Source organism: Pungitius pungitius, chromosome 1 (assembly GCF_949316345.1).
Source record: "Pungitius pungitius chromosome 1, fPunPun2.1, whole genome shotgun sequence".
NCBI classification, from domain to species: domain Eukaryota; kingdom Metazoa; phylum Chordata; class Actinopteri; order Perciformes; family Gasterosteidae; genus Pungitius; species Pungitius pungitius.
In genome coordinates this window covers 10,134,362-10,149,268 of record NC_084900.1, presented here as the reverse complement: position 1 = coordinate 10,149,268, position 14,907 = coordinate 10,134,362, and the positions used below count along the sequence as shown (strand labels likewise).

The window sequence follows — 14,907 nt, the reverse complement described above, 5'->3', positions numbered from 1 at the left end:
GCAGCACTTTGTTCCCATTGGGCTCAGACTGTCTTGAACAGGGAGGAGAGAGGACTCACCGACACATCGTCCACAGGGCAGAGCAGCAGGTCTCGGTGGGGGTCACTGTGGATCTGGGCCTTTCTCTGAAACACCACAGCTTCATAGTCCAGAGGTTCAATGATCTTTGGCTGCTCCTGAAAAAGGGGAAGACAAACAACACAAAGACATGTGACTTTGTGCCCCTTCGAGCCCACCTGACCTGGTTTTATGGAAAGAAGTTAACAAGGGCTCACCCCGAGGACCTTTCACTGCGCATGCAAAAACAGAGCCATGAGAAATCACACAGGTTCAGAGCAGTGTCACAGTGATCAGTGTTATGGGAGGTGCGGAGAGGGGGGGAAGGGCGGGAGGGGGGGGGTTAAAAAGATGGCAAAAAAAAGAGAACAACAACATCTGGAAAGACGGAAGGGGCCGAGAATCATGATATTTGAATTGATAGTTATCCGCTTTCACATGCAGTGTGTGAATTTAATAATGAAAATAAATAAATCACATGTCACGGCAGAACATCACAGCTTCCTGTTATGAGTTTCAGAGAGAAGTGGCTATGAAATCAACTTCTCTGCATTTTGTCTTAAAGGGGCCAACCAGCCAAAACTTAGCATTCCACAACTAGGTCAAGATGTGATCACAAGCACAACCTAAACCACTTGGAAAGATTCACAATTAATTCCAAGAAGGTGCCCCTTTAAGCTTGAGCTAAGAAGCGACCACAGTGATGAATGTCTTAGCCAGTAAATGCATGGCCTTGGTCGCCGTCTAAGGGGTGAGAGGAGTGCGGAGAGGGAAACCCTGACAAATGGAGACAGACGACTGGGTCATGTTCCACTTTTTCATATTTCCATGGAGAGAAGAGCCATGCAGCTGTGATGCACCGCATTGTTTTCCTGCTGTACCGCTGCTGGGCAATAAAACATTGAAGTCAATGCAGGTTTTTTTTTTAAATCTTTCCTACTGCTCTGGCCTGAAATTGGACCTCTGCTTTTAATGCACTGCTGTGAAGGGACGGGGTGCAACTTGGAGTTTGGTTGCTTCCTCAAGGAATAGTAAAAACAAATGTCATCAATCACCCATCTATCTCAATTAATAGATACATCTATGCTTGTTTTTGTGGGAAATTTGCGTGTGAATCTCCATAGCGGAGCCAGGTATTGAACCACTGACCCTTTGACCCCTTGGTTGAAGGACCCTGCTCTCCACTGAGCCACAGTTGCCCCTCCAAAAGTGTACAGTAGGAGCTGAGTCTATCTGGGTTAAATTCAGAGGCTGTAAGCAGCCGGAAAAAAAGATGAAAAAACAACTAAAGGCCACTGTCTGATATTACACGTTATGTATCAGCTGGTATCAACTTCTCAGTGAAACCCTGACGTTTACACCGCCTCAAATCTTCCAACCCAAGACTCCACATTTCCTGAGGATTCGGAAAATGAAGCAGTGTGGTTTTGAACGCCGTCTGGCTGTTGAGTGTTCGTCCAGTGGAGTATAAAGGGGTTAACAGCTCCATTAGTACACTAGTATGGAAAAGAAAAAAGTTCTTCCTTTCAGTGTCCTCTAACCAATAAGTTGTCTGTTAAATAAGCCGGTTACAAGTACATGTTCCCTGCAAATTATTCCACCAGACCCCGACTTGGCCGTCTGGCGCATGAAACCTGCCATTAGGTTGTTTTGTTTTTTCTTTGACCACTTGTATGAAAAGTAACTTCCACAACCTCAATCATACTTTCAAATAAGGAAATTTAGGCATTTGCAGATTCCTCTCCTTGATGTTGCGATCACTTTGATCTTTTTCCATGGGGTTCAAGTGCTGAATGGACAAGCAGCGACCAGCGCAGAAACCTTCCAATCTGCTGAAAGCATTACACATGGCTCTGCACCCCGGAGCAGCGGCTCTGCTTCCTGTCATGTGCAACAAGCTGAACCGCAGCGCTGCAAGTCAGAGCGCACAGTGGCTCCACTGCAACGCTGATCGTGTTACAGAGAGGGCTTGGGCGGGGGGGAAGAGAGAGAGAGAGAGAGAGAGAGAGAGAGAGAGAGAGAGAGAGAGAGATCTCCTTTTCATAAAAGGGGTAAGCAGCTGAGTGATCACAAGCTGTGCGGCCAGTCTCGCTGCTTGAGAAACAGAAGGATGGTAAAACATGAAATGACATGGGCCAACATTTGGGCGTAACCGCGTGACGCGAGCAGGCCTGACAAAACTCAAACACCAATCACAGAGAGCAAAGCCGACCCCAGGTGTTGCCTCCAGGGAACGAAGGACACGATGATGATGATGATGATGATGATGATGATGATGATGATGATGATGATTTTGTTTGAAAGTAATGCCGCCTATCCTGTTAACCAGCCATCTCCTATAGTCGGTGCGGACCACATAGACGTATCGTTTGCTCCTGCTAACCGTCCCCCGGCAACCCCCGAGCGGCCGGGAGGCTGGGTGACTGTCCGGAATAAGCATAAGTCTAAGTCGAAGCACACGGTTAACCACCAACCACTTCACGTTTCAAACCGCTTCTCCCCACTCAGCGACACACCCGCTGAGAAGCCAACTCTGGTTATAGGTAGCTCCATTCTGAGGAACGTGAAGTTAGCGAAACCAGGGGCCATAGTCACTTGTATCCCCGGGGCCAGAGCGGGCGACATTGAGTCTTATCTTAAACTGCTGGCTAAGGATAAACGTAAATACAGTAAGATTGTAATACATGTCGGCGGTAATGACTCCCGGTTACGCCACTCGGAAGTCACAAAAGTTAACGTGGAATCGGTGTGTACATACGCTAAAACAATGTCGGACACCGTAGTTTTCTCTGGCCCCCTCCCAAACTTGATCAGTGACGACATGTATAGCCGCATGTCGTCATTCCGCCGCTGGTTGTCGAGGTGGTGCCCAGTAAATAATGTGGGCTTCGTTGATCACTGGAAAACGTTTTGGGGAGTGCCTGGTCTGATTAGGAGGGACGGCATCCATCCAACTTTGGATGGAGCTCAACTCATTTCTAAGAACCTGACCCAGTTTCTTAATGGACTTAATCCATGACCCAGAGTTCAGACCAGGAAGCAGAGTCGCAGTCTTACACACTTCTCTGCGCTTCATTCCGAGCAGTCACTCAGCGTAATTAACTCTATAGAAACTGTTTCTGCCCCATGGACACCGTTATTTAAGTTAAAGGTAAACAACCGAGGAGTTATATTTAATAACTTAATCAAAGTTAAATGTAACAATACAACTGTGCAACAAACTAGGAGAATTAAAGGGGGTCTTTTGAATATTAGATCTCTGTGCTCTAAAGCTGTTTTAGTAAATGAACTAATATCTGACAACCATGTTGATATTTTCTGTCTTACTGAAACATGGCTATCGGATGGGGAGTACTTTAGCTTAAATGAAGCGACTCCTCCAAGTCATGTTAATACTCATATCCCCCGAGGCACAGGCCGAGGGGGTGGAGTGGCAGCTATTTATGACTCCTGCCTTTTAATAAACCTTAAACCTAAACTGGATTATAACTCATTTGAAAGTCTGACTTTCAGTCTTTCACAACCAACCTGGAAAATAATCCAGCCGGTTCTCTTTGTAATAGTGTACAGGGCCCCAGGTCCTTATTCTGAATTTTTATGTGAATTTTCACAGTTCTTAACGAGTTTGGTCCTTAAAACGGACAAGGTAATTATAGTGGGTGACTTTAACATTCATGTGGATGTCGATAACGACAGCCTTGGTACTTCATTTCTCTCTTTGCTGGAATCAATTGGTTTCTGTCAGACTGTAAACAAACCAACTCATTGTTTTAACCACACCCTCGACTTGGTTCTTGTGTATGGTATTGTGATAGAACACTTAACAATCTTTCCACAGAACCCTCTCCTGTCCGACCATTGTCTGATAACCTTTGAATTTCTACTGCCAGAATCTCCTCCTCCTGCCAAGGGTTTCTACAGTCGATGTTTATCGGACACCGCTGTAGCCTCATTTAAAGAAACCATTCCCTCTGCTCTAAGTTCAGTGTCCTGTCTCAAGATATCAGAAGACTCCTGTGAAAACTTCAGTCCGTCACAAATCGACCATCTTGTCGATACTGCCACAGGCTCTTTGAGAATGGCGCTGGCTGGTATTGCTCCCCTCAAAAGAAGAATGGCAACAAGAAGGAAGTTCGCGCCTTGGTATAACTCTCAAACCCGGAACCTAAAGCAAACTGTGCGGAAACTTGAGCGGTTATGGCGTTCCACCAAATCAGAAGGATCTAGGCTAACTTGGCAAGACAGCGTTAAAACATAAGAAGGCTCTCCGTAACGCAAGAGCATCTTATTACTCATCATTAATCGAGAAAAATAAAAACAACTCCAGGTTTCTCTTCAGCACTGTAGCCAGACTGACAGAGAGTCACAGCGCTGTCGAGCCGTGTATTCCTGTGGACCTCAGTAGTAACGACTTTATGAACTTCTTCAATAATAAGATTCTGACTATCAAAGAGAAAATTGATGGTCTACTACCCCCAACCGGAGCCAACCCGTCCGCGGATGTAGGATCCTTGGACGCAGCCGTGGGCCCTGATACCTACTTGGATGGTTTCTCTTCCATCAACCTTGATCAACTGACTTCTACAATTTTGAAATCCAACTCTTCCACTTGTCTCCTGGATCCGATTCCAACTAAGCTGCTTAAGGAAGTTTTTCCGTTAATTAGCACATCCCTACTGGATATTATGAATCTGTCTTTGTTGACAGGACATGTACCACAGTCCTTCAAGGTAGCTGTAATTAAACCTCTTCTGAAGAAACCTACCCTAGCTCCAGAGGTGTTGGCTAACTACAGACCCATCTCTAATCTTCCCTTCCTCGCTAAGATCCTGGAGAAATCTGTCGCGAATCAATTATGTGACTTTCTACAAAACAATGCTTTGTTCGAGGATTTCCAGTCAGGATTTCGAATGCATCACAGCACAGAAACGGCACTGGTGAAAATTACAAATGATCTTCTACTTGCATCGGACCAAGGACTTGTATCTTTTCTTGTATTGCTGGACCTCAGTGCTGCATTTGACACCATCGATCACCGTATCCTGCTGCAGAGACTGGAACACTTGATTGGCATCAAAGGAACTGCACTCAGCTGGTTTAAATCTTATTTATCGGATCGATCCCAGTTTGTGTTTGTGAACGGTGAATCATCGAGGACCACGAATGTTGGTCACGGAGTCCCACAAGGTTCTGTGCTTGGACCGATTCTATTTACCCTGTACATGCTTCCTTTGGGCGACGTTATCAGAAAACACCGCATAAACTTCCATTGTTATGCAGACGATACTCAACTGTATCTATCGATCAAGCCAGAAGACACCAACCAACTTGTTAGACTTCAGGACTGTCTTGGAGACATCAAAACCTGGATGACCTGCAACTTCCTGATGTTAAACTCGGAAAAAACGGAAGTTATCATGATAGGCCCAGAGCGCCTTCGAAGTCAGCTGTCACGTGATACAGTCTCTATGGATGGAATTGCTCTGGTATCCAACAGCACCGTCAGAAATCTTGGAGTTCTCTTCGACCAGGATATGTCCTTCAACTCTCATATAAAGAAGACTTCAAGGACTGCCTTTTTTCATCTACGGAATATATCAAAAATCAGGAACTTCCTGTCTCAAAGTGATGCAGAAAAACTAGTTCATGCATTTGTTACTTCTAGACTGGATTACTGTAATTCTTTGTTATCAGGCTGCTCTTGTAAATCGCTTAAACCTCTCCAACTGATTCAGAATGCTGCAGCACGTGTATTAACAAGAACTAAGAAATGGGATCATATAACTCCTGTATTAACTTCTCTGCACTGGCTTCCTGTTAAATCAAGAATAGAATTTAAGGTACTTCTCCTCACCTACAAGGCACTTGCTGGTGAGGCACCGTCTTATCTTAAAGAGCTTGTTACACCGTATTGTCCTACAAGGCATCTACGCTCCATAGATGCTGGGCTACTTGTGGTTCCTAGAGTTTTAAAAAGTAGGATGGGGGCCAGAGCCTTCAGTTATCAAGCTCCTCTTTTGTGGAACCAGCTTCCACTTTCAGTCCGGGGGGCAGACTCGGTCAGTTCATTTAAGATAAAGCTTAAAACGTTCCTCTTTGATATTGCTTATAGTTAGTTAGTTAAGCTGCTCTAGGCTTAGACTGCCGGGGGACTTCTTAGGACACACCGAGCCCCTCTCTCACTCTCTCCTCCCACAATCATCCATGCTTTATTAATGTACATCACTAATTAAGCTTCTTTCCGGGAGTTTTTTGTGCTTTCTCGCCTAGCAGGTCTCCGTGGATCATAGTTTCGTGCGGACCCCGGTTCTGACTCCTGGCTCATGGCTCTGCTGACACCTGCTGCTGCCATCATCATTACTTTAAATATGATTCATATTACTGTCATCAAAAACCAACATCTTTCTGCTCTCCCTCCCCACAGAAGCCTCTGTGGATGGTGGTTCGATCTGATGGAGGTTGTCCCTGCAGTGGTCCTGCCGTACACCTCTTCTGCTACTTGCAATTACTTGTATCATTTCAGTTAGAGAAATTGAATGTATTGTACATCTTTTACATTGTTGATTCTGTACACATGACATCCATTGCAGTCTGTCCATCCCGGGAGAGGGATCCCTCCTCTGACGTTCTCCCTAAGGTTTCTTCCCTTTTTTCCCCATTGAAGGGTTTTTTTCATATTTTGGGGAGTTTTTCCTGTGCCGATGTGAGGGTTTCGGGACAGAGGATGTTGCATGTGTACAGACTGTAAAGCCCTCTGAGGCAAATTTGTAATTTGCGATTTTGGGCTATACAAAATAAAATGAATTGAATTGAATTGAATTGAAATTATCCAGATGTCTGCGCCTTGCTACAGTTCAGCAGATGTGGACAGGTTTTTTTTTTAGCACGTTGGCTCAGGACATTTAAAGTTAAACACACCGGCTGTGCGCACACTCAAAACACAGACACACTGTTGACATGAAAGTCGCACACAGTGGGAATCAGTAGTCCGCTGTGGACCAGCTCCCTGTCTGTTCCTAACTATTCTATAAAGGGAGCTTCTCGTTGCATTAATGGATTCACACACCTGATTAAAAGCTGGTTTCACGCATCCAACACATGTGCAGCAGCTGAACACACTGGAGCGTTTCCATTAGGTTTGTGGTTCCCTCGCTTAACTTTACATTCACATGAGGTAGTTATGGTAAATGATTAGTAAAGTGTCTAGTGAAAACGTTGTATCACGCCACAAAAACAGCGTAGGTTCTCTTTTGTTATGGATATTTAAGCCTAAATAAAAGAAGGCCCTTGTCCTTTCTGTTTCTCCACGACCATACATTTGTATATACAGCAGACTCAGTGGAATGCTTTGATAGATTAATCCCCATAGGGTGACTTTTCTACTGACCACAGACATGTCCGATAAAGTGTAGTGAGGAGTTCATGGGGGATGTGTCCTCGACACCCTATATGGCGACAGTGCATTCACTCTAACAAGGCCCCCTGAACTCAGGATCGGAAGCAAAACGATGTCATAATTAACAACGCTTCTCTTTTTTCCATCCAAAATAAGCAGATTCACATTAGATATTTTGACTTGAAAAGACAAAGCGCATGTGGAAGTGGAGACATTTGTGATGGCCTGTAACCACAGCAGCATATTACAGCAACTAGGACAGGATGTTATTGGTCACAAATGTGTGACTTCTCGAAAATGTCACTCTACATTATCCCCTTGAGTCCAGTGCTCAATGTGCTCCGTCCTTTTCCAAAGTCGAAAGTACTCTGTGCTCAGAAACATGCAAGACCAGAATGCACAACCGGACAGTCACACAGGAAGCATCATCCCAGCAGGCCTAAGGGGAATCCCCCCCAACACACACACACACATACACACACAAAAAGACACAAAACAACGTTTGTTCTCTGTTACCAAGCCAACCGTTTATTCCATAAAACGAGCAGCCAAAACAGGAGGAGAAACACATCGGTGCACACTAGTCCCACGTGGCTAGACCCATAAACAACACACAGACACACACTCCCACCTATGTTGCGGAAATCGAAGCCATATCACATGATTACTAGTGACCTCTTTGCGTCACACTTCGCCTCCTCCTCATCATCATAAGACTACAGCCTAATCCCAAAGGAACCAGAAGTCCTCTCTCGTACAAACCAGATCCAGAGTTTCACAATGACAAAAGTGGGAATGTTTGTCAGATGAAACACAAACAAGGAAATCTGCCCTGATTTCAATGGAGGCCTCAAGACAAACGTCTAAAGTCTTACTGACCAAATTTAGTTCACGCACACATAATTTCTCTATCACACACACGCACACACACAGACACACACGGTGTGTCAGCAGGATCCTCTGTGTTACTCATCTCGAACCACTGCGCTCTAATCCCTCATTATCGCTGTATTTTCCAAGGCACTATATCAGCCACCGGCTATTGATTAAAAAAGGGAGGGGGGTGGGGGTGCTTTAATGAAATCTTGCACAAATATGCATCAATTATATGCACATGCATCCAATGCCTTCTTTCTAGCAGACATACAGAGGCTCCCTCTCTCTCTCCCTCTCTCTCTCCCCCCCTTAGAGGACAGGGGGGCCATGCTGCAGCTGCCCCGCTGTCACTGCTCCTCATCCGCCCGCACACAAAAGGAGCGACACGTGACCCAAACCGTGTTTCTTCTTTTCACTAAAACATGTGTTCCTGCGCACAATGTCACGCAGTGTTGTAACGCCGGCAATTTAGAAAGCAGAGCCCCGTCTTTCACGCAGAATGGGGAAACGTGTGACAGTAAACGCGGAAAGAACCGTTTGACTGCTGACGTTACCGGAGCTTCCCGTTAGCTGCGGCTTACCGTGAAAGGCTGGCGGGACGCGCGCGCGGCGAATGGAAAACTGGGAGGACGAATACAAAAAGTGCGACAAGAGTGCACGTAGACGAGTTTGACCATTAGCGGTGTAGAGGATTAATTGAAAAAAAAAATGACATTTTCCCTATAGGAGAACGGGGCAGCTGGTAACACGTTAACGTTTTTACATCATCCGCGTTGGCTCAAAAAATGACCGCCGCCGGTCCGCAGACGGCATTGGCGTTAAAGCTCTGCTCACCACAAGGTCCACGGAGCTCTTCACAGCCTCCGACACGCTCTGTCTGACTTCCGCGGCCGTCCCGGGTTTGCTTAACCTCTTTGTGAATTTTCGCACCTCAGACATAGCGCCCGGCTGGTTGTAATCCACCTCGTGTGCCCCGGTGGGAATACGAGCATGCCGCGGTAGCGCCGTTTGTGTGACAGCCAGATGTTGGAGTGAGTCGGCTAGAGGAGAACCAGCCAGCGGTTCACGTCGCTAGGCGGGGCGGCTGCTGCTGCTGCTGCTGCTGATGAGGGGAGAGCAGAGAGGGGTTAACGGAGAAAGAGGTTTCACTCTTACCCACTTCCGTTTCTACTCAGAGCGGCAGATGTAACCAAAGATCGTCAATTATAGACAGAGTAGCCTGCGTTAACCTGACGCAGACAACCCAAATGGAAATGTTAAACACCCTCCCTTTCATCTTTGCTATAAACTGCATGAATAGATTATAATAATTTAAAAAACGTATCGGGACCATAGACAAGTCTATTTTCTGATAGATGTGAATAAACTAGATATGAATGTGCTAGTGATAAAACATGGAAATAATTAAGAAATGCCACGTCTTGTCATGTGTCCAGTGAAGGAAATCAGCTCATTTTAAAATGTATCTTGAAATATGTTTGCGTGTTATGTTTATGGCTTTGTGTTTCATAAACCGTTTTCAGTCTTTGGTTTTAAAAAGTATAGAAAAGCAATAAGGGCGTTATGAAATCATCAGTAGGAAATATGACCTCTGTCATAAATTAAAGTATACCGCCATCGTGTGGCTTAAGCTCTAAACTGCTTACTTTCCTAAAGTGTTTTACCGAACACGTTTCCTCATTGTGGCAATATGGATAGCACAATATGTTGTACGAGATTCCTATACGGATCACCAATAGAGCAGACAATATATGAGGTTCATGAAGGACAAAGTTATAGCAACTTCATATCACTTTATCAACAATCTTTAAAATGTGTACCTAAACACACAGCAGACAGAAAAAAAGTAAACTGATTGTTGGATGACTCACATAATTTCTGAGAGGATGCAGCTTACTGAACTATCATGCACATTTGTGGGAGAGAAGCCATATCAGCTCAGAGGATCGAGTTATATGAGCATTACTTATACTCCTGATTTGCTACGTTTTATTCATATTTTACAACACATATAGTAATGAACTCCAAACTTTTAACCATGTATTGAATTATTACATCATATTTATTATTTCATATAGAAATGCAGAAAGTAATCAAAAGTCATCATATGTAAGATATTGCTCAATGTAAGGCTGTATCTTATTTTTAAAAAGTAATGGATGCTAAACACCTTGAATTCTAAATGGGTTGTGGCAGAAATAAAGTCAGATGAAATGCTGATTACTATTGCAACATTTTCAGAAAAAAATAATCTATTTGTATGAGCTGTAATGCGAGTTAGGCCACTCACTAATGTACATGCTACATAGTTCAAAAGTCCAAGTGTTTGTGTGTCAAGTGTCCAAAAGCCAGCATGTCAATGTGAGCAATGGCCCAATATGCCAAGGTAGGGGCTGGCTGTTGTCCTGGCCTCAGGCAGGATCCTCACTTGTCCGTGTACTGGCTGAACTCGTTCAGAGCCCAGTTATTCATTTCTATCTCCTGCCGCAATCTGGAGTACTCCTTGGCCAGGGCCTCAAACTCTTTTCCCAGGATCTCAAAGGAGGCCAGTTTCATCTCAACAGACTGCTTCTCCACCTGACAGGCCTTCAGCTCAGACTCCAACGTCCCTCTGAAAATAGAGACACAACGACCGACTGTCATGTTTTTAGGAAAGGTCTCAGACAGAATGTAGTTTTTATAAGAAGTAGGCTTCTAATCAGGAATTTACAGTTTATACAAGAGTTTTTAAATTATAAAAACATATACGTTCCCTAAACTAGCACTGTATTGCCTTTAAAAAGTCAGACTGGAGCAATATGAATAATAGATAAGAACCCTCTTGCCTGATTTTTCTGTGAGCAGATATTGAGTCCACTGTGTACGTGTCCAGCTGAATTTCCGCCATTTCAGTCCTTTGAAGGGAGAAGAGAAAAACATTAATGAAATTAATGTGAATCTGCTGATCTCAGAATTGGAGTTGTTTGTAGAAGTATGCATTTCTAGATAAAGGCACAAGAAAATACAAAGGAATAGCAAAATATGAAAGCATGCAATGAAATGAAAACTCCTTACCTGATCTTCTGTAAGACTAATTCACATTTTCCCTCAAAATAGTCCAACTTTTTTCGGTCCAGATCTGTCTGGATCCTTAACCTGTGGTCCAAGATGAGGGACTGCAGAAGCTGAATGCACTTAATCAGTTCCTGGACACAAGTAAAGAAGTACAAAAAATGAAAGGAAAATATTTATGTAAAATGTTCATATATAATACCAAAATAGTTGTCATTTTAAAACTATTTTTCCAAAAGTGAACTTGCAAAATACGCGGCAAAGAAATAACATGTAATAAACTGCCAAAAACAAGAGAAAACTTACAGAGAGGTAGAGATGAGTCTGTCTTTGCAGGAGGACTGAGTTCTCACGGGACGTCTCCTTCAGACTCTCTGCTCTTTTCTTTTCATTGACAAGTTGGGCTGACAGATGAGACAACTTGCTGTTCTTCAGACCTTCACTCTCATTTTCTAGAATGACATTGGAAAACAGTGAAGTGATATCAAAAAAGTAGATATAGTTAGAGTGAGGATATTTACTTAGCAGATACTGCGTAGTTACTGCACCCCATTCAGGTTGATAGTAAGAAAGGAGGCTCAGACACTTTTTCTTCAGATGTTTCTCCAACTCTCTGGGAAGACTCTGTTTCATTCTTTGAACATTCTGGTGACAATAAATGCAGAAATGATGGTAAACCAGATAGATCTGTCAGTGAAGAATCACTATACCCTATGATGGAGTGGTAGGACTTTGGTGATTATTCTGTGCTTTTCTGACTCACTTTCTCTGATGGCATGAGCTCCAGAATCTGTTCAGGGTTCAGACCCAGAACGGAGGGCTGGTCCTGGTCGGTAGTGCTGCTGGGATCCAGCTGTCTGACACACTCCGCCACCAACAGACACTTCTCCATTGTATCAAAAAACTACACATACACACACACACACACACACGCAAAGTAATAATAGTAAAGTAATTATAATGCAAAGTGTCACCCATGATTCATGGACGGGTGATTGTGTAAACAAGTGAAAAGTACCATGCTCTGGTCGGGGGGCACAGTGCCATGGTGCTTCCTGATACAGTGGTCCTGGATCATCTCCTGCAGCGCTTTGTGGAGGCTCTCGGAGCGCAGCCAGTGACGCCTCTGGCTCTGCAGCTTCTGCTCAGCCTGGAATAAAGCATTTGTAATTGCTCGCAAAAACATAAACACTAACACTCTCAGGCCGGCGCAGGAGACAACAGGTTCCATCTCTGTGAATGCAATTCTTACTGGTTACCAGTGGAGGTCGGTAAGTCACAGACTAATGTGTTATTTAAAAGGTAAAATCCCTCTTCTCTTGAAGTGGCAAACATAAAGTGGTTTGGTCTGACAGGTTTAGTTGAAATAGCACCATGAAATACGTCCATTGGAAAGCAAGAAGCTTCATGGGTTTGTGAATAAAGAGTTTTGTATGACGAGGTCCCTTGTGATACCTTTTCCAGCTCTGTTTTTAGTGGGACCGTGAGTCCATGTGGGTCCACATGTTGGGACAGGGTGGCCAGAAGTTTACACAACTGGGGGTTCTGAGTCAGATCCTCCTCTGTAATGTCACACAGAGGCAGGGAGGCAACAACTGGGTGGGATGAGAGTAAATACAGAAAACTTGTTATCGATGGCCAAACTTAATGGATGGAGACTACTGACATATTTATAACTGTTTAGAAAATCGTATTACTTTGGACTTGGGGCATGACTAAGAAATATGCAGCGTTATTCTTCTCTGATCTTGTTTTAGGTTTCACGTAACAATGCGCATTTTATAAGAGGTAACTTTAGTTAACGTTACTTGTCTAGTTAAGCAGCAGCTAACGTTAAATTAAGTCTGTAGCTAAACTTATTTTTCTCACCTTGATGATGCAAGCTGTCCCCCTTGCCGAGTGACGATATATACGTGGAGTCGGAAGCAGCGGACATGTTCAGTTGAACTCTGTTTCTTGTTACCCAAGACACTTAAGCGTTTTATAATTTGTGAAGACTTTTCTCGCTAGCTCGTAAACTCAACAAAATACGTACTTCCTGAATCAAGTTGCGCGCGCTTGAAAGATTGGTTCCCATTGGTTAAATGAGCCATGTGGTCAATTCAACAGAGTCCCGCCCCTTCTGCCTCCTTTTGAGCCCTGGATGCCGCTCGCGGGAGCGCACATTGCAAATGTTAACGTGATATTTTAATTATTCTGAATGAAGTATCATTTAACAATAACCTAATCTTCGTTTCAATTCATGATTACAAAATATGTATGTTGTCTGTATTAGAATCAAATCCCAAAAAGTTTTTTCTGTATTCTAGTAGTTTCCCAGAAAAGTCCTAAAACCAGGCATAACATGGCACAAAATAAAGGTTTTCACACTTCATCTTCACAGCAGTGAATGCTCTTCCTAATGACGTACTGGGTATTTATGGATCAATAACACGCACTTAAATTTGTGAACAATGGGCTCTGATGAAACACACATTTTCCTTGAATCCCACCGTTCATTTTTAGTGTCTCTTGTTGAATTTTGATTCTTTTTATAATATTCTATGTTCTCAATATTATTTCATTTCTGATATTCTTGCTCTTGAATCCGGCCATCACCTGGAAAACGCAAAGATAATTGTTGCTGTCAGTGTTGGCCGTAGAATAACTTGCTTCGAGAGACTTGTTGACATTCCAGCCAGAGGCAAGATTAACCTCTTGTTTTGCTTTAATGCAGGTCATTGAAGTTGTTTTACTCCTCTCTTTTTGTTTGCCCTTGCAGTTCTTCAAAGAAAAAGACAATACAGTTGTGGCAGGAGCCACCCAGGCGGTTAGTGAAGTAGCGTGAGGAGTGCCGCTCACAATAAAAAAGTCTTAGTGTTGCTACCTGAAAGTTGATGAGAAGTGATGAAACAATATACCTTGCCATTTATTGAGTCTGTGGCTGCAAAGACCACAGCCACCTTCCTACAGTGCTATGCAAAATCTTACCTGCAGTTTCTATGAGGCTGGTTAGATATTAATAAATGAATAGAGAAGGTAATTCTCCCATCTATGCCAATCCATATTGAGCTTCGGCAACTGTAAGTATTCCTGTATAGTGTGACCCTTCCGTCATGACCTCTGGCCTCTTCCATGTGCTTCTCTCAGCAGTTTCTTTGTAACCGTCTTTGCCCATGTTTTCTTTTTGGTGCAACACTCATGATAGTATGGAAATAAAACATCCAACTCTACCCACACAGATTTATTCTTCACTTTACTAGTTTTGGGTTAAACTCAGACAAGGAATATTAATTATTTTTAAGTCTCTTTAGTTACACATGAATAGAAAATAATAATTTGGGAGTTGGGCCGATCGATAGATGCAGGTAAAGAATATATAATACTAGTGTACACTGTAAAAACAGTGCAAACTTATTTATCAAATGACAATGTATAATAGTAAAAAGCGTTTTAATTTTCCCTTGCTGTGTTGCAAGCATATAATGTAATTCATGCTCGGTTCATTATATGTGTATTAACGTCACTGTAATGCTGTTTACACTATA

General features: G+C 43.4%; 2 protein-coding genes across 4 annotated transcripts in view; both read right to left on the bottom strand.

Annotated features, from left to right (window-relative positions):
* The window catches only part of dock11 (dedicator of cytokinesis 11), a 53,989-nt gene extending 44,557 nt beyond the window's left edge, over window positions 1-9,432 (bottom strand). For both annotated transcript variants that reach the window (XM_037479476.2, XM_037479477.2), the window contains exons 1-2: window positions 9,164-9,432; window positions 60-176 (exon numbers count right to left, since the gene is read on the bottom strand). In XM_037479476.2, the coding sequence (XP_037335373.2) occupies window positions 60-176; window positions 9,164-9,268 (222 nt within the window). In that variant the 5' untranslated portion in view covers window positions 9,269-9,432. The remainder of the gene's footprint in view (window positions 1-59; window positions 177-9,163) is intronic.
* Window positions 9,433-10,638: 1,206 nt separating this feature from the next.
* On the bottom strand, window positions 10,639-13,440 carry haus4 (HAUS augmin-like complex, subunit 4). 2 transcript variants are annotated; one of them, XM_037479324.2, is made up of 9 exons: window positions 13,250-13,440; window positions 12,836-12,975; window positions 12,399-12,530; window positions 12,144-12,284; window positions 11,902-12,025; window positions 11,687-11,832; window positions 11,384-11,514; window positions 11,155-11,223; window positions 10,639-10,940 (listed from the first exon to the last, which is right to left on the bottom strand). In XM_037479324.2, exons 1-9 carry the CDS (start codon window positions 13,314-13,316, stop codon window positions 10,754-10,756), a joined length of 1,137 nt encoding a protein of 378 aa, XP_037335221.1. In that variant the 5' UTR covers window positions 13,317-13,440; the 3' UTR covers window positions 10,639-10,753. The 2 variants fall into 2 exon arrangements, with proteins under 2 accessions (XP_037335221.1, XP_037335222.1); XM_037479325.2 differs by having other exon boundaries at window positions 11,929-12,025.
* Window positions 13,441-14,907: the final 1,467 nt, after the last annotated feature.